The following is a 20,344-nucleotide window of genomic DNA, read 5'->3' as shown; positions in this document are numbered from 1 at the left end:
TATTTGAGGTACGTAGTTTTCATGGACTGGCAAGTTTATATCGGAAATTTATTAGAAAATTCAGCGAAATCTGCGCACCAATGTTAGAGACCATAAAAAAGGCAAGTCAACCTTTTTGCTGGACCAAGGCGGCAGAAGACAGTTTTCAGCTTTTGAAGCGGAAGATCACAGAGAGGCCAATCTTGAGACTGCCCGATTTTAGTAAAATTTTCCAGGTTCGATGTGACGCAAGTGGAACAGCAATGGCGCCGTGCTCAGTCAAGAAGACAGACCAGTGGCATTTTTTAGTGAAAAACTAAATGAGGGTCGGCAAATATATTCCTCATAACAAGGAATTTTATGCAGTGGTCCAAGCTTTAAAACATTGGAGACACTACCCTGGGCAACGAATTCGTTTTGTTTTCTGATAATTCGGCATTACAATAAGTAATGCAGCAGCGCAAGTAAACCATAAGCACGCCAAGTGGGTAGAATATTTGCAGAGTTTTACTTTTGTGTTAAAACACATAAGTGGGCAAGCCAACAAAGTGGCAGATGCTTTGAGCAGGAGAGCCTTGCTCCTACAGGAAAGCAGCATACAGGTGATGGGATTCAAACATCTGAAAGATTTTTATCAGACGGACACAGATTTCAAGGAAGCTTTTGAAGCCTGTCAAAATCACGTACTGAGAAACGCAAGCCCATGGTTAGAATATAATTTACAGGAAGTATTATTGTTCCGAGGTGGGCAGTTATGTATCTCGGACTGTTCAATGAGGGAGAATATAGTATGGGAGAAGCATAGTGGTGGATTAGCGGGACATTTCGGAATCAACAAAACTTTGGAGCAACTCGGACATTTTTATTATTGGCCCAAAATGAGCAGGGATGTAAAAATATTGGTAAACAGGTGTAAAGTCTACCAACTGTCAAAGGGACATAGTCAGAATACTGGACTTTAGACACCACTACTCGTTCCAAGCAGGCCATGGGACTCGGTCAGCATTGACTTTGTTCTCGGACTACCTAGAACACAACGGGGGTATGATTCGGTAATGGTGGTGGTAGATAGATTTTCAAAAATGGCTCATTTTATTCCTTGTCGGAAAACTAGTGACGCCACGTACGTGGCACACCTGTTTTTCACGAAAGTTGTTAGATTACATGGCCTACCCAAAACTATCATTTCAGACAGGGACGTAAAGTTCACATGACACTTTTGGCGCACCCTGTGGAAAAAGTTGGGCACGCAATTGAATTTCAGCTCTGCGTATCATCCGCAGACTGATGACCAAACGGAGGTGGTGAATAGGAGCTTGGGGAATTTATTACGGAGTTTGACTGGAGAAAATTCACGATTATGGGATCGATCTCTTGCCCAGGCGGAATTCGCTTATAACGATTCACCCAATCGTAGCACCAGACTTAGCCCATTTCAGATTTTTTATTGCATGCATCCTCGAGGAATACATGAACTGCGCGATTTGGGAAAGCTGGAATGGAGAAGCGTGGATGGGGAAGATTTTGTAGAAGCAATGAGCGAGCTTCATGAAAAAGTCAAACTAAGGTTGCAGGACAGCGTACAGAAATACAAGCAGCAAGCACACTCAAAACAACGAGAGGTGCATTTTAATGTTGGAGACGAGGTCCTTGCGCATCTGCGCCGGGAACGGTTTCTTAAAGGCACATATAATAAGTTAAAATATAAGAAAATTGGTCCATGAAGGATCCTACGAAAATTTTCAGCCAACGATTACGAGATTCAGCTGCCACCGGACATAGGCATATCACCTATTTTTAATGTGGCGGATTTGTTCCCATATAATGCCCAAGCAGAGGATGATAGTGCAGTACAGCCAGAATGGGACACCCAATTAGAAAGCAGTTCTTGGAAGAAACAGTTACCTTCGGCCCGGACCCATGAGATTGAAGGGATCCTCAGCACCCAGGTAGCCAAGAAGACGCGCAGGAAGGAATATCTGCGTTACTTCGTCAAGTGGAGAGACTGTCCAATGGAGGACAACTCGTGGCTCGACGCGGCACAGATTCAGAAGGCTGGTTATTCGGTGGAGGAACTCATGGAACGGAGCCATGAAATTTCTTTTACCCCGGAAGCCTGATGCAGGAGCATCTGGTTAACAGGGCAGAGATAGAAAGAAGGGTGGCATGGTTTCTGAGAAGGACAGAGAACTCTCGCAGAACAGACAACATGTCTGTTTCTTCTTTATTTTTAATTATTTTTATTATCTGTTGTTTTTTGTTTCTGTTTAAAAATGCCTAGAATACTGTAACGAGTTCTAATTAGGAACAATAATATTAGTTAGAATCATTAGTCGCTGAACAATTATATACTATTGTAAAAACAAACATAGGGAAACAAGCTAGCCATGCATAAATGTCAAATATGAAATAACTGATGTAATTGATAATTGAACAACTGACAACAGTTATCCAACTGCTTGAGAACAATGATACAAAAACGAGGGAAGGCAAGCCCATAGGGGTTTGGGAGGGAAAGAGAAAAAGAAGAACATAAATAAATATATACATCTTGTTTTTCAGTGCACAAACAACTCTTACATGCGTCCTAAAAAATAGAGACTGTACAATTCCATGCTGTGCTTATATTTTATTTTTCCTTCATGTACAAAACCTATTATATGTTCTTGACAGACTTCGAACCAGTGGAAGGACAAATAAACAAACGAGAGGTGACATCAACCAACACTGGTCATGAGTTACAGTGCCCAGACAAATACATTTTCCAGGTATGCAAACGAAACTGTAAGGCGACTCAAGATTTTCTTTCCACATACAATTAACAATCCATCTCAGCATAAATATAATTATTAATTGTCCATCTCAGCATACAAATTAGTGTTCAACGTAGCTTCAAACCCTACCCAGTTCACAAGCCTAGGGTTTGACAGGGTCATGACAAAAAGCCGTGGTGAGAACTATTCACTATAGTAGCCAACAACCAAACCAACGACCCATACAAGAATCCATTACAGACAAGAAAAAAAAACAATTCTACCCTGAAGATATCCAGAATGGCCAGAAGCCCAATGCATTCGACCCAGCGAACGGCTCCACCTGCATAGGGATGAAAGGAGGAAGGGTTAGTTACCAACCCTTGAAGGAAAGCGAGAAACTAAGAAATTGGAATGGAAAATGCTGAGAGAGTGAACGAGAAATAATACCTGAAGGTGAGCCGCAATTGCAAAGCAAAACCCTCAAACGGATGAACCCTCCTCACAGAGGAGCCGAGCTATTAGAGTCTAAATAAGCAGTGGAGAAGAAGTCTGGCAGAGAACGAGAACTTACCAATTGAGTTAGCAGAGAGCCGAACAGGGCAAGCCGTGAAACCCATCGAACTTGGAGGCTGACGAATCGAGACTGTAACCAGAATGCCATTAACTTATAATGCTGAAATAAACATGGACTCTTGAGGGAAACGAACAGACAATACCATGACAAACATCAACGCCAGTGGAAAACGCCAAACGACAAAGGAACAAACATATAAACAATACAGTAGTCGAACTTACCCAAGCGACACCAGACAGTCGAGGCATACAGGCCGGACCTGGAACAACAGAACCGCAACCAAACATTTGCTATACAGTTAACCGAGCAGGCAAGTACCACATTGTGTTTTCTCCGCAGACAATAAAACAAATACAAAGGAAAATCGAAGAGACTGCAGAGCTAAACAACCAAGTAACAATAATAACCCAAAGGGCACGAACAGGGTAAAACCCAAGCCGAGTAACTTTCCAGGATCTCGAGGAGGGACAGTTGTCCGCTGATAAGACCACCACAGTACATACCTAACCCAAGTCGATTGTAAATCAATCTGAATTTATTACCAAATCAATTGTATACTGTTCGGTTCATAGGAGCATTACACATCCACTTGGGAGTGGCGGTGTCACGCCCCTACACCTGCGGTGGTCTTCCAACTTCTTGTAGCGAGGTGTGGCACCACCGAACGCTTTCTTTTTAACAATACTAATGTTTATGGGCTACACCTATTCCAACATGAACATACTTAACTTATGTTCTTATAACCAAATAAAATGTTATCCTTTATACTTCAACAGATAACATTCTTATTCATTAACCATCAACAATAAACCGAGAACAATACAAGTGTAAAGGGGAGGGGAAACTCCCCGAACAGTCTGCCCAACAATAATATTATGTCAAGAATATCAGATTTTACAACAAGTGTGTCTTGGCTGAACCAAGTCTCACACTTAACCAATTTTTACAAAAGACAGGCCACCTCCCTTTTACAACATTCCATGCACCCTTGCACAAGAGAGAGTGCTCACCCGAGCCACTCAACCTCCCTACAAGACCTGCATAAAACTGGGTACAAGAATCCACTCGCAATGGCACTCTTTGCCAACCTTCAACTAAGATAAACTGCGCACTTCCCTCAAGCCCAATGCGCATGAGATATGCGCATTCACCCACCTAAGCCTGCGCACTTCTTTTACCCCTTTATGCGAAGATCTTGAGCAAATGTCCTTGTTCCAAATGAGGAGCAGCCATCTTCTACTTATACGCATATCATCCATGCGTTAAGCCTTAGGCCGACTACTCAAATATCAATATGAACACCCCTTAAGGATTATTCCATATGACGACTTTCATTATACTTTATTCCACGCATATAAACCTTTCGTATGTGGTCCATTATATTATTTTGTCGTATGTTCACATATCCCCTTTACATGTGGCTTGATTATATTATATTTTATTCACATATAATATGTTCATATCGCATAGAATATGTTCATATTATTTTCATATAATATGCATATAAACTCCCATATACGCTCAAGTGTACTAACACTTAGCCATTTTTGCACACGCTCCTTATCGTCGCATTTCGTCACATTTAACGCGTATGATCGTCGCACCAATGTCGCAGCTCGTCGTACTCCCGCTTGCCCGCGCGCCCGTGTGCCCGCCCGCGCCCTCGTGCACGATCGCCCGCCCGGCGCCTGTCGCACCGTAGCTCGGAGGCCTTACATTCTCCTCCACCTGAAATCGTTGTCGTCCCCGACAACATACCATCTCGGTAGCTCTCCACCAAGATCATCATTGAGGATGTCGACCTTTCTACACAAGGCAAACATCCTTGCAACATATGTAGAGACTCTTTCCCCACTATGTCCCGGCCTAGTGACCACTGCCACCAAGCTCATCATACCAAGGTATGTATCTCCATAATCCATGCTCATGTGTATCACCAAAGCATCATCATCATCATCATCGTTGTAACTCCATCACTCCAAAGTTCCTCATACCGATCCTCTACATCAAGTCACTCTTCCAAGCCATGCCCATACATGTACTTTGAAAGTATGCATCCCATACTGCATCAAAGTCACCTGACCTCAACTCCTCAATGCATCAGATCCTCTAAGTCCACCGTACATGAAGTCCCTAAAAGTCACAACAATCTCATGTCATCATGAGATCCATAAACCATCCCCAACCAACACCTCAGCAAGCATACAAAATGCCTCAGCTCCCCATGTAGTAGGAATACTTCATAGCTGCTCACAAGTCCATCCAAGTCTTTCAATCTTCGGTTTAGTGAACTCGGTCACTCAACCATCCCATCATCATGTCATGAGTCCCTTCACCATGGCTCCTCCACCAAAGTGTCCACCAAGACTACCTCTTGGTCTCGGCCATGAGAAGTCCACCCAAAACATCTCAAGTGTGTGCCCTCCTCATTTTGTCCATGAGTCATGCTGGGCACTTAGCCAAAGTGGCTAAAGCATGACCCAATCCTCCACAACGATCATCAAGTCCCACCCTTGTCAAGGGCCTATGCACCTTCAACCATAAGGTCACAAGTAGCCCCAACAAGCTCTGCAATAGTTGACAATCCTTGCTTTTCCATACAAGGTTCCATCATAGTCATCCATGGTAAGATGTCTCCTTGCCTTGGCAAACCGACTTTGCCCTTTCCTGCACACGGTCCATCTCCCAAATGCCCAAATGAAACACAAGTACCAATACTTACTTCATCATCATGAGGCTCCTCCATGTGAGTGACCTCATCCATACATGTTGACAAACTGCACGATCCTGGTTCAAATTGATCAGCCTCAAGTTCATCCCTCATCGTAGTCATGTCTTCAACATCCTCGACCATCACGACTTCCTCTTCCTTGATGGCACAATCTACACCTTCACCTTGCTCCATTGTCCAACCGAGTTGAAGAAGTTCTTCCTCAGCTTCCTTCTTCAAGGCCATGAGATGTCCCAATTCCTTCTTTCTTATCTTGAGCCTCTCGAATTCAGCTTCAATTAACTCTATTTCCTTTGCAAGTTGAAGAGCTTTCTCCATATCAGAAATCCCTTCCTTAATCAAGGTACGGAGAGTATTCTTTGTTTCAAACATCCTATTGCCACATTCGTCAAATTCTTGTGTTACTCTTTCTGACTCTTCAAGTAGACTTCTTCCGAATTCTTTCAAGGATGTATAACCCAATCTCTGTAAGATAGAAATCTTCATCTGTCACCAGCTCCAACCGAGCTCTGATACCAACTGTCACGCCCCTACACCTGCGGTGGTCTTCCAACCGCTTGTAGCGAGGTGCGGCACCACCGAACGCTTTCTTTTTAACAATACTAACGTTTATGGGCTACGCCTATTCCAACATGAACATACTTAACTTATGTTCTTATAACCGAATAAAATATTATCCTTTATACTTCAACAGAGAACATTCTTATTCATTAACCATCAACAATAAACCGAGAACAATACAAGTGTAAAGGGGAGGGGCAACTCCCCGAACAGTCTGCCCAACAATAATATTATGTCAAGAATATCAGATTTTACAACAAGTGTGTCTTGGTTGAACCAAGTCTCACACTTAACCAATTTTTACAAAAGATAGGCCACCTCCCTTTTACAACATTCCATGCACCCTTGCACAAGAGAGAGTGCTCACCCGAGCCACTCAACCTCCCTACAAAACCTGCATAAAACTGGGTACAAGAATCCACTCGCAATGGCACTCTTTGCCAACCTTCAACTAGGATAAACTGCGCACTTCCTTCAAGCCCAATGCGCATGAGATATGCGCATTCACCCACCTAAGACTGCGCACTTCTTTTACCCCTTTATGCGAAGATCTTGAGCAAATGTCCTTGTTCCAAATGAGGAGCAACCATCTTCTACTTATATGCATATCATCCATGCGTTAAGCCTTAGGCCGACTACTCAAATATCAATATGAACATCCCTTAAGGATTATTCCATATGTCGGCTTTCATTATACTTTATTCCACGCATATAAACCTTTCGTATGTGGTCCATTATATTCTTTTGTCGTATGTTCACATATCCCCTTTACATGTGGCTTGATTATATTATATTTTATTCACATATAATATGTTCATATCGCATATAATATGTTCATATTATTTTCATATAATATGCATATAAACTCCCATATAAGCTCAAGTGTACTAACACTTGGCCATTTTTCCACACGCTCCATATCGTCGCATTTCGTCACATTTAACGTGTACGATCATCGCACCAATGTCGCAGCTCGTCGTACTCCCGCTTGCCCGCGCGCCCGTGTGCCCGCCCGCGCCCTCGTGCACGATCGCCCGCCCGCGCCTGTCGCACTGTAGCTCGGAGGCCTTACAGGCGGGACCACATGGGCTGGCCCCATCACTTGAATGGATAGCGAACATGCATCTCAACGTCCCAATTTTGTCTGAATATAAAGTGTGACTCGTAATTAAATGACCTGTCTCGTCACGCTCATGAATACTGCTTTCCACTCAGAGAGACACGACCGTGGTTCAATTTTCGGCAAAAATATTTGGAGCGTTTAAGCGCTCATGTAGCCTTTCTGAGAATAACAATGGTGACATGAGAATAATGCAGCGTTCACATGTGAACATCAGAATTGAGCACTGGTCACCTGTATAGTGACAGAATAATCAGATGTTTCATTTTGATGTAATATTATTATAATTATCTATTATATTATTAAATTTAATATTAACAAATTATTATTATTATTATTACTAAAATTATATATTAATATCAAAAATTCAATATAAGTATATTTGGAAGATGAGCTTAATTATGGTGGGAAAAAGAGTGTTATTTAATTTTTCCTAAGCGTTTTAATGTTCATTTTTTATACGTTGGTAGATCCTTGCAGGTTCTAGATTTATGTATCATAGGTTTGGGAGTGTTTTAAATCCATAATATTTTGTGGGGCAATTTGTTTTTCATATTGAAGGTTGTTCATTGCAGCTGAGGAGGGATGCTACGAGAGTGGTTCAATTTTTGGCCAAAGCATTTGAAGCGCTGAATACCACTTTTGACTCAGAGAGAGAGAGACAGACATGAGTCTGAGTAATTCAATTTTTGGCAAAAGCAATTGAGACGCCGAATACGGCTTTGGAGTCAATAGACCCAATGGTGACATGAGAATAATGCAACGTTCACATGTGAACATCAGAATTGAGCACTCGTCACCTGTATAGTGACAGGATAATCAGAATGTATTTTAGTATGATTGCCTATGACTTGAATGGATAGCGAACATGCATCTATCTCCTCCCTACAGAGGACTTACAGAGGAATTGAATGGATAGCGAACATGCATCTCAACGTCTCAATTTTTGTTCGAATATAAAGTGTGACTCGTAATTCAGTGGCCGGTCTCGTACGCTAATGAATACGGCTTTCAACTCAGAGACACAGAGTGACGCGTAAGTGGTTCAATTTTCGGCAAAAGCATTTGAAGTGCTGAATACGACTTTCGACTCAATAGACACAATGGTGGCATGAGAATAATGCAGCTTTCACATGTGAACATCATAATTGAGCACTCGTCACCTGTATAGTGACAGAATATTCAGAATATATTTTAGTATGATTGCCTGTGACTTGAATGCATAGCGAACATGCATCTCAACGTCTCAATTTTTGTCTGAATATAAAGTGTGACTCGTAATTCAATGGCCGGTCTCTTACGCTAATGAATACGGCTTTCGACTCAGAGACACAGAGTGACGCGTGAGTGGTTCAATTTTTGGCAAAAGCATTTGAAGCGCTGAATACGGCTTTCGACTCAATAGACACAATGGTGGCATGAGAATAATGCAGCGTTCACATGTGAACATCAGAATTGAGCACTCGTCACCTGTATAGTGACAGAATAATCAGAATATATTTTAGTATGATTGCCTGTGACTTGAATGCATAGCGAACATGCATCTATCTCCTCCTTATAGAGGAATTGAATGGAGAGCGAACATGCATCTCAACGTCTCAATTTTTGTCTGAATTCAATGGCATGTCTCGTACGCTCATGAATACGCCTTTCGACCCAGAGACACAGACAGACACGAGCGTGGTTCAATTTCGGCAAAAGCATTTGAAGCGCTGAATACGGCTTTCGACTCAATAGACACAATGGTGACATGAGAATAATGCAGCGTTCACATGTGAACATCAGAATTGAGAACTCATCATCTGTATAGGTTCAACAAATAAATTAATCCTGCATAAGTTCAATAATATTATTTGTGGACATTTATTTTTTACGTGTGCAATAATGATTTTGATATAATTCTATTTTATTTTAAAATATTATTTGGTTGATAAATGGATTTTAAACTAGCTATTCCATATTCACTACCAATTAAAAATCATCTCAAAAATAAATAAATAAATAGTTTTTTATTTTAAGAAAATTAATAAATGAATAATTTTTTATTTTCAAACATTTTTTTTAATTATTTTTTTGCATAGGGGAAAAATTGTTATAAGTCAGTTGTCAAATTAGTAGTAAAGACAATTTTTATTCAATGAAAAGGCTAACTTGTAAAGACAATTTTTATTGAATGAAAAGGCTGACTCATCACTTTTATTCAAGGAAAAGCAGTCCACCTAGAATAACATCAAAAAGCTGACTCTTCTAAAGCTGACTCTTTAGAAGGCTGACTCCTCACCTTTATTAAAAAAAAACCACAACATCACCTTTATTCAAAGAAAACAACAGCACTTAAATAACCTTGTGGTGATCCCTATAAAACAAACTTTACAATTTTAAAATATACTCTAGCCCAATTTATAATAAACATTATCAAAACTATAAATATTTTTTATATAAATATAAATCTTCAAAAATTAATAAATATATATTTTTTTATTTTTAAAAGTTATTTTAATATAAATTTATAACTAGCACTAAAATATTTTTCCTGTTTTAATAATTTGATTCCTAAATAGTTCTGATATATATTATTTTAATAGATATCAAAATGATTACAATAAGCCAGTATAATAGAATTTCACCAGTGAGTGACACTTTGTACTTCAAATTCTAATTTGATTATTTCATCCATGATTCTATGACATGTTATCGATCCATGATTCCATAACGTACATTATAGAACAGGACCACTGCCTTCACCAAATGAACTACTCCATATAATGCTGCACAGTCACTGAACTCATAGATATATTTCGGAACATTTGTGTGGGTTCTTTCCTCCAATATCAAAACATTTGTGTGCGTTGTTTTCTCTAATATCAGAACATGGCAAGCAACACCAACGCGGACGCGGTTCAAGTGAAGATCCATGGCGATAGTTGGGTGACTCAAATGAAGATCCATGGCGATAGTTCGGTTACTCAAATGAAGATCCATGGCGATAGTTGGGTTATTCAAATTAAGGAACGCCTCAATGAACTAGAAGAACAGGAGGAGGAGAAGGAATTATGTGCGTCGGTGTCGGTGTTTAATGTGTCAAGAGAGTTATTGTTTGAGAAGCCTGAAGCTTACATTCCGCAGTCAGTTTCCATTGGCCCCTATCATCACGGGAAATCTGAGAAATATAACATGGATCGCCACAAATTGGAAGCTGCCTATAGATTTCACAAAACAATTAATGGAGTAGGCAACTTTCAGCTGGTCGTTGTAGATGAGTTTAAAAAATACGACCGGAAAATCCGGAGCTGCTATCACAATTTCATCGATTATAATGAAGAAACCTTGGGGTGGATCATGGCTCTGGACGCCGTCTTCCTTCTCCAGTGTCTGTAGTTTTATGTCAGATACCTTGACCAAAGCTCCCATGATGACGTCAAGAATCTGGGACGAGCCTTATATCCTACTTGCCATGGTGCGGCGGATAACTACATTTTAAGAGATTTGATGATGCTCGAAAATCAATTGCCATTCCTTCTAATGAAAATGCTTTTGGAGTTGCAGTTGGGTTCTAAAGCCAAGGCAGAGGAGAGGCTGCCAATCCTGCTAAAGCTGGTTTACCAAGAATTATCACCTTTCGTCTTCAAGGTACCTGAGAATTCATTTCTCCATATAAACGAGAGAGGCCACCTGCTGGAGGTTCTGTACTCCGCTATCACCAGCCCTCTTTCCAACTATCGAAAGCCAGATGCTCCCTATCCGGCAGACATTTCAACAGTTACTCCAATTCCAACCGATGAAGATGGTGATGAGAGTGATCCAGCGGACATGTCAACCGTTACAGAAGTCTTCAAATTGCTATGGAAAGCTCTCTTATCTATAAACGCTGGACCCGTTCGGCAGTGTCTGATGGAGTTAGCCACACTTCTTCATATGAGTGTGTTTAAGTGTGCAAGCACAACTGCGACAGGACCATCCTCTCAAATCATACCGCCCTCGCGTAAGGAATTGGCTATTCCATCTGTGGCCGAATTGTACCTTGCCGGAGTCACATTCTCTCTGACGGGAATTTCTGGTTATTCCAAACAGAATACAGTGGAAAAATCCTCTGTTTCCACTGTTCATAATTTTCTGATAAATTCCGAAACAACAAAAATATGAACAGAGAGTAATACTCTGTTTTCTGATAATTCAAAAACACAAAACCGAGCATAAAATAATGCTCTACTTTGCCTCAGGATCACAAACTGATCAAAATAACATTCTAGTTTTGACACAGGAAAATACTCAGTTTTTAACTCAGAAAAACAGAAAAATTCGTTTGCTGGAAATGGTGTTTCAGCAACACAGTTTTTTTTCAGTTGCTGAAACAGGTGTTTCAGCAACGGTGTTTCAGCAACAGGAAATTTTGACGTCAAGTATTTTTTGAGTTACGAGCTGTTTCAGCAACTAAAAATTTTGACGAAATAACTTTTGGTGAAACAGAAACGCACAGAAAGGAATTTCAATTTATGAAAATAAACCAACACATAAAACTAAGTCTTCCTCACGTAGAGGGATCTTCCTAACAGATTACAACAGGAACACTTCAGTTCCAGAAAACATTTATCTCAGAAAATTTCAGCACTGCTGTGCAATACAAAAAAAACTTACAAATCTGCACTTCTGTGCATTTCATTGTTCTGGAAATATTTTTCTTCACGCTGCTGCGTGCTCTCATCCGCTCTCTATCTTTCTCATATGTCTTAATTCTGTTTCTGTTTCTATTTATAGTGCAGGAAAGGTTCTTCACCGCCTTAACTTGCTGATGAAATATCTGCTGTTCATAATTAACAGATTTGATTTCTTGCTGTATTTCTTGAGTCGGTTGTGCTGAAACCCAAGACTGATAAATGCTGTTACGGCTCGAGGCTGGTTCTTATCTTTTTCAGCCGTCTGCTCATTAATACGCTTGCTGAAAAGTAACGGTGTGGCGCTGGATCTGATCTTCTTCATTCAGGCAACACAAAATTAATTAAAGAGTGAAAAGATGGTAATAGCGGTGATTTAATAGATCGAAAAAAAAGGTGGGGCGCCGGATAAAGACAAATGAATAAAGTAAAATAGCTGCTGCTGCACAGCAGTTGGAATTAATATTCCAACACTCCCCTTTAATTTCAACTGTTGGGTTATCAGTCATACCTAGAAGTTTCCTTAAAAACTCAAAACTTTTCTGATCCAATGGCTTTGTTAGAATATCTGCAACCTGTTCCTGAGTCCTGCAATGTTGTAAAATGATTTCTCCATTGTTCACCAATTCTCTGATGTAGTGAAACTTTGTGTCTATGTGTTTTGTTCTCTTGTGGAATACAGAGTTCTTGGATAATGCAATAGCTGAGCTATTGTCACAAAAAATAACTGTTGCTGTTGCCTGCTCCTGGCATAGACTTCTCAACATTCTCCTCATCCAAACCGCTTGACATGCTGCTGCTGTAGCTGCCACATACTCTGCTTCTGCTGTAGATAATGCCACAATTGGCTGTTTCTTCGAAGCCCATGAAATGGCTCCTGAACCTATGTGAAAAATGTAACTAGATGTGCTTTTCCGGTCATCTACACTTCCAGCCCAATCACTATCTGTATATCCAACTAAATCTGAACATTCTGAAACAGTATAAAATATGCCATACCTTTTTGTACCTTTAACATACCTCAGAATTCTCTTTGCTGCCTGCCAATGTGTTTCTTTTGGCTTCTCCATGAATTTGGAAATTAAACTAACAACATACATTATGTCTGGCCTAGTTGCAGTCAAACACATGAGGCTGCCAACTATGCTCTTGTACACACTAGGGTCAAAATCTTTGCTGTTGTCCTCTTTGCTGAGTTTTAATCCCATCACTGTGGGAGTGATTGCTGCCTTGCTGTCCTGCATGTTAAATCTGCTCAAAACTTCATTTACATATTTTGCCTGTGAAATAAAAATTCCATTTTTATTTTGATCTACTTCTATTCCTAAGAAGTATCTCAGCAAACCCATGTCAGTCATCTCAAATTCTTCTTTCATAACTGATTTGAAATTTTCAATGAGGTAGTCATCATTTCCTGTAAAAATCACATCATCAACATATAACACAACAATTAAAATTTTACAATCTTTTTCTTTGATGTAAACAGTGGGTTCTCCCTCACACTTCTCAAATCCATTCTCCAGTAGATAGGAATCTATCCTACTGTACCACGCTCTTGGTGCTTGCTTCAGCCCATAAAGAGCTTTCTTCAATCTGCAGACTTTGTGCTCTTGGCCTTTCTTCTCATAGCCTAGAGGTTGCTCAATGTAGACCTCTTCCTTTAATATTCCATTCAAGAATGCTGACTTCACGTCCATTTGGTAAACTTTCCATTTGTTTTGTGCTGCTATGGACAGCACTGTTCTTACTGTTTCCATTCTTGCAACTGGTGCAAAAGTCTCCTCATAATCTCTCCCATATTGCTGCTTGTATCCCTTGACAACAAGTCTTGCCTTATGCCTTTCTATCTTTCCTTCAGCATTACTCTTGGTCTTGTAGACCCATTTAACTCCAATGACTTCTTTACCTTTTGGTAGATCAACTAAATCCCATGTCTTATTTCTTTCTATGGCATTCATCTCCTCATTCATAGCTTCTATCCATTTCTTATCTTTAATTGCATCTTCGAAATGAACAGGGTCATCAATATGACAATACAGAGCAAACAAAGAATTCATTCCTTCTTCATAAATATCACTTAAACTTCTGAATTTCTTACCTCTTTCATTCGGTGTGCAAGTGCTTGTAGATGCACTTGAATTTCCTCCTTGTGGTGTGCTTGGAGAAGCACTCTCATTTCTCCTCAAGGGTGTCTCTTGTTGTTCTGTTGTTGGCGCTGCTGTTTGGGGATGTGTTTCAGCCAACTCTTCATCATCATCATCATGAGATAAACAGTTTTTAACATTAACTGTTTTCTCTATGCTTCCATCCCAAGCTTCCTCTTCAATAAATTGAACATCTCTGCTCACAAAAAACTTCTTGGTGGATGGGATATACAACCTATAAGCTTTGGATTCTTCACTGTATCCAATGAAAATACATTTCTCCCCTTTGCTGTCCAATTTCTTCCTTAGCTGATCTGGAATGTGTGCATAAGCCACACAACCAAAAACTTTCATGTGGGTGACTCCTTGCTTTCTCCCACTCCATGCTTCTTCTGGCACTTTGTTCATCACTGCTTTTGTAGGACATCTATTTAAAATATATACTGCACAGTGTACAGCTTCAGCCCAATAATCATTTGGCAAATGCTTTGCCTTCAACATGCTCCTTGCCATATCCATGATTGTTCTGTTTTTCCTTTCAGCAACTCCATTTTGCTGCGGGGTGTACCTTGCTGTAAATTGCTTATGAATTCCATTTTCCCTGCAAAAATGTAAAAATTCTTTGGAGATATACTCACCTCCTCTGTCAGTTCTCAAAACCTTGATACGCAGCCCACTTTGATTTTCTACAAGTGCTTTGAAATTTTGAAAATTTTCAAACACTTCACTCTTATTCTTCAGAAAATAAACCCAAGTCTTTCTGGTAAAGTCATCAATAAATGTTAGAAAATATTGGCTGCCTGCAAGTGATGGAGCTTGCATCGGTCCACATAAATCTGAGTGGACAATTTCTAAGGGTGCTTTTGCCCTTATGCTTTTTCCTGTTGGAAAACTTTCTCTGTGTTGTTTCCCCAATATACAACCTTCACAAAGGCTGTCTGGCTTTTCTATCAGTGGTAATCCTCTTACCATTCCTTTTCTACTCAACAAATTAAGACCTCCAAAGTTGAGATGTCCAAATCTCAAATGCCACAACCAATTTTCATCCTTTGGTACGCTTTGGAGAGCCTCTTGTGTCACTGCTGCAACCACTTCTTTATTTTTCAGATCTGCCCTTATTCTGAGAGGGAACATCCTGTTCCTTGTCATCTTCACTTCAGCAATACAACGTTTGCTGGGTAATCTGTCCATGATGGTGCATACATCATTCTCAAAGAAAACATTGTAACCCTTCTGAATAAGCTGTCCAATACTCAAGAGATTACACTTCATTCCAGGAACATAATAAACATCTCCTATGGTTTTCTTTTCACCTTTCTTTGTAAATATCTTAACTTCTCCTTTTCCCATAACAGAAATTTTACTATCAGTCCCAAGTGTGACTTGTGACTGCATACTCTCATCTAAAGCAGAAAACAGGGCTATGTTTCCTGTCATATGGTTGCTGCAACCAGAATCTAGAAACCATATATCTTCACTGTTTGTTTCAGCCATATTACAAACTAACAACACATTATCTTGACTGATATTTTCTCTAGTGATATTTGCACTAGATCTATTACTCATATCATGCTGCTTTTTCCTACATTCATTTGCATAGTGCCCATATTTTTTACAATAATAACATTGGACATTGGATTTTTCATACCTTTGTCCTTGAGCATGATGTTGTCCACTTTGCTGGCTGCTGCCATGGCCTTGGTTCTGATTTGGGTTGCTGCCTCTTCCTTGAACGTTTGCTGGACTGTTTCTTCCGCCTCTGTATTGGCTTCTGCCTCTTCCTCTCTTGTTTCCTCTGCCTTGACCTCTTCCTCTTCCAAATGACATCTGGGTTTTGAAGGCTTGCTCTAGAGATGAGTTTTCATTTCTACTCAACCTCTACTCATGAGTTATCAGTGATGCATGAAGTTCATCAACTGAAAATTTTGAGAGATCCTTTGTCTCTTCTATGGTGGTGACAATCACATCAAACTTTGAGGGTAGGCACCTCAATAGTTTCTCCACAATCCTCCTTTCTTCAAGAGTTTCTCCATGAGACCTTATCTGTATGACCAAACCAATTGCTTGTGTGAAGAATGAGTCAATATTGTCTGACTCCTTCATACGCAGGTTCTCAAAATCTTTCCTCAGCAACTGTAGTTTTGCTGTCTTCACTTTCTCCATGCCTTGATAGGCTGTCTTGAGAGTTTGCCATGCTTCTCTGGATGTCTTGGCTGCTGCTATCCTCGGAAACACACTCTCATGCACTGCTTGATATAAGAATACAAGGGCTTTTGAGTCCTTCTTCTTATTGCTCTTCAACAACTCTTTCTCTGCCTGAGTTAATCCAATAAACTCTTCTTCATCTGCTGTCTCTTCAAAACCATATTCAACAAGTTCCCATAAATCATGTGAAACAAACACGGCTTTCATGGTTATTGCCCAGTAGTCATAATTTTTCCCATTGAACTGTGGGAGCTGGGTATTAAACATACCCACGCTGGTACTGGCCATTCTTGCAATACTTGACTGTAAAAAAAAATCACTTAATTGTCTTCAGCAACTACACAAAAAAAACTAATCTGAAAAATACCTTGACAGCGTTTTCACTCTGCTGGATAATTTGCTGCAGCAACAAATCTTCTTTCAGCTTCTTTGATGTCTTCAAAGAGCCTGAACAAGCTCTGATACCATGACAGGAATTTCTGGTTATTCCAAACAGAATACAGTGGAAAAATCCTCTGTTTCCACTGTTCAGAATTTTCTGATAAATTCCGAAACAAAAAAAATATGAACAGAGAGTAATACTCTATTTTCTGATAATTCAAAAACACAAAACTGAGCATAAAATAATGCTCTACTTTGCCTCAGGATCACAAACTGATCAAAATAACATTCTAGTTTTGACATAGGAAAATACTCTGTTTTTAACTCAGAAAAACAGAAAAAATCGTTTGCTGGAAACGGTGTTTCAGCAACACAGTTTTTTTTCAGTTGCTGAAACAGGTGTTTCAGCAATGGTGTTTCAGCAACAGGAAATTTTGACGTCAAGTATTTTTTGAGTTACGATCTGTTTCAGCAACTAAAAATTTTGACGAAATAACTTTTGGTGAAACAGAAACGCACAGAAAGGAATTTCAATTTATGAAAATAAACCAACACATAAAACTAAGTCTTCCTCACGTAGAGGGATCTCCCTAACAGATTACAACAAGAACACTTCAGTTCCAGAAAACATTTATCTCAGAAAATTTCAGCACTGCTGTGCAATACAAAAAAAACTTACAAATCTGCACTTCTGTGCATTTCACTGTTCTGGAAATATTTTTCTTCACGCTGCTGCGTGCTCTCATCCGCTCTCTATCTTTCTCATATGTCTTAATTTTGTTTCTGTTTCTATTTATAGTGCGGGAAAGGTTCTTCACCACCTTAACTTGCTGATGAAATATCTGCTGTTCATAATTAACAGATTTGATTTCTTGCTGTATTTCTTGAGTCGGTCGTGCTGAAACCCAAGACTGATAAATGCTGTTACGGCTTGAGGCTGGTTCTTATCTTTTTCAGCCGTCTGCTCATTAATACGCTTGCTGAAAAGTAACGGTGTGGCGCTGGATCTGATCTTCTTCATTCAGGCAACACAAAATTAATTAAAGAGTGAAAAGATGGTAATAGCGGTGATTTAATAGATCGAAAAAAAAGGTGGGGCGCCGGATAAAGACAAATGAATAAAGTAAAATAGCTGCTGCTGCACAGCAGTTGAAATTAATATTCCAACACTCTCCAACGGATGGCGATCTCACCACAATACTATTTGATAAGAAAGCTTCCATTCTTTATCTCCCAAAGCTAAAGTTCGACACCAACACAGAGGTAATCCTGAGAAATCTGATTGCATTTGAAGCTTCTGCAGCGCCTGGTGCGCTTGTTTTCAGAGAATATACAGATTTCATGAACGGCATGATTGGCGGAATAAAAGATGTGAAATTGTTGAGAGAGAGCAGAATTATTTGTAACGATCTCCTGAGTGACAGAGAGGTTGCGAACCTATGGAACAGCTTGGGTCACTGCGCTAGTGTCATAAATGTTGGATATTTAGACAAAGTTGTACGTGATTTAAAGAGATGTTATCGTGGAAAACGGAAAGTTACCGTGGTGAAGTTTATGAATGACTATATATTTGCCTCGTGGAAGTTCCTGTCGCTGGTAGCTGCGGTGATACTTTTGATCGTCACATGCTTGCAGGCGTACTGCTCTGTCTATCGTTGCAGAAACTGAGCAAAACAGTAGAGGTACGCAGAGAAATCTCGCCACCTGTTTGTATTCGAAAGTATAGAGAATCCTGTAGAACTGCCACTTCCATTAATTTTGCTTGTTCATTCTCTGTTGGCTGTGGATTGATTTGGGAGCCACCTGCAATCCTGCTGGGTAGGATTGAGAACCTTGTGTCTACATGGAATATGCATATATCTATTGTTGTATTTTTCATCTTCATAACGTGTCTGTCAATTTGAAGACGAGAAGTGAAATAGCGAAGTCAGCCTTTTCAAAACAATGACAAACCCACAAGGTATTGCTTCACACAAATGACGCGATACCTTTTTTACCCTGTGCCTTCGCAACATATTTATTATTTAAGCTAGTTATTTGCCATTCTTCTTCACATTTTTCTTTGCCTGTGACTAAAGCTATTTTGGGATCTGGTTAGCCTTGCATTCTTATCATTTAACATGACCCACTCAACACTTGCATTTTTATCATTTAACATGGCCAACTCTTAACCTATAACTGTAGATCTAATACAAAAAACTAGATTTTCTACGTAACCTCCTAATAGATTTCATATATGTAGCCGATTTTCTCTGTACGCATGGGTGGCATCTTACCATGTGATTGCCTTTTCATGGGCTTCTCGGCAAGAGTAGCTAAGTTCTTGGATTATTAGACATGTGAGAGTGTTACGTTGTTTTCTAATCATGAAGCACTTGCAACCCACTACATACCGATTTTCAATTTTATTTTTTATTTTTTTGGGATGGAAATAACCTTTCACTTTACCAAAACACCCCTATATTATATCTTTAACATTATCCATAATTACATCCGGTAGTTTTTAATTTATTTATTGAAATTTTAATGCAAAACACCTCTATATTATATCTTTGACATTATCCATAATTACTTCTGGTATTTTTTTATTTATATATTGAAATTTTGATTTTAGTTTTGGTATTTTTTTATTTATATATTGAAATTTTGATTTTAGTTTTTTATTTTCTAATGTAGTAACAAATATACAAAATTATATTTAAAGGTAGAACATTTTTTCTTTTCTAAAAAGATGAATGTGAGTATACATTTCCATTAAATAGATTACTCATTGTTTTCCAAAAGGAGAGAGGAATGTAAGCATGCATTTTCATTAAATATGATAAGATAAATGTTGTACATTAAATTTATTAGGGTCTTCTGAGAATTATAAATGTTATTACTAAGAAGAATTATTAGAGATATTTACACATATTTTTAAGACATGGTGCAAAGAGATGACATATATATAATGGAATTGTCTTTTTAAATATATAACTTTAATCTATGGTAAATTTGTATAGTTAAAAAAAAATTGCTTTCATGATATTAGTATGTTATTTTTCTATAAAACATAACGTATATTTTAGCATTAGGCTCAAATTTGGTATGTGAGTCTTTCGAAGCAAATTTGCATCATTGTAAATAACAAATAGATTTTATGCAAAGTTATTTTTTGATAATTTTTATATAGACACACCCACTTTTCTATATATATGGTGAAAAAATATGCATGGTCCGGCTATTTTGTCTATATGTGGAA

General features: G+C 39.1%; 1 protein-coding gene across 1 annotated transcript; it reads left to right on the top strand.

Moving 5' to 3' along the window:
* Positions 1 to 11,249: 11,249 nt before the first annotated feature.
* Positions 11,250 to 18,771, top strand: LOC149147866 (putative UPF0481 protein At3g02645). The gene is made up of 2 exons (XM_089441982.1): positions 11,250 to 11,778; positions 18,407 to 18,771. Exons 1-2 carry the CDS (start codon positions 11,250 to 11,252, stop codon positions 18,769 to 18,771), a joined length of 894 nt encoding a protein of 297 aa, XP_089298108.1.
* Positions 18,772 to 20,344: the final 1,573 nt, after the last annotated feature.

Source organism: Pinus tabuliformis, chromosome 9, assembly GCF_031772625.1.
Source record: "Pinus tabuliformis cultivar Carrire ecotype Pingquan chromosome 9, CPIR1, whole genome shotgun sequence".
Classification (NCBI taxonomy): Eukaryota; Viridiplantae; Streptophyta; class Pinopsida; order Pinales; family Pinaceae; genus Pinus; species Pinus tabuliformis.
This window is presented reverse-complemented; position numbering and strand designations above follow the sequence as displayed.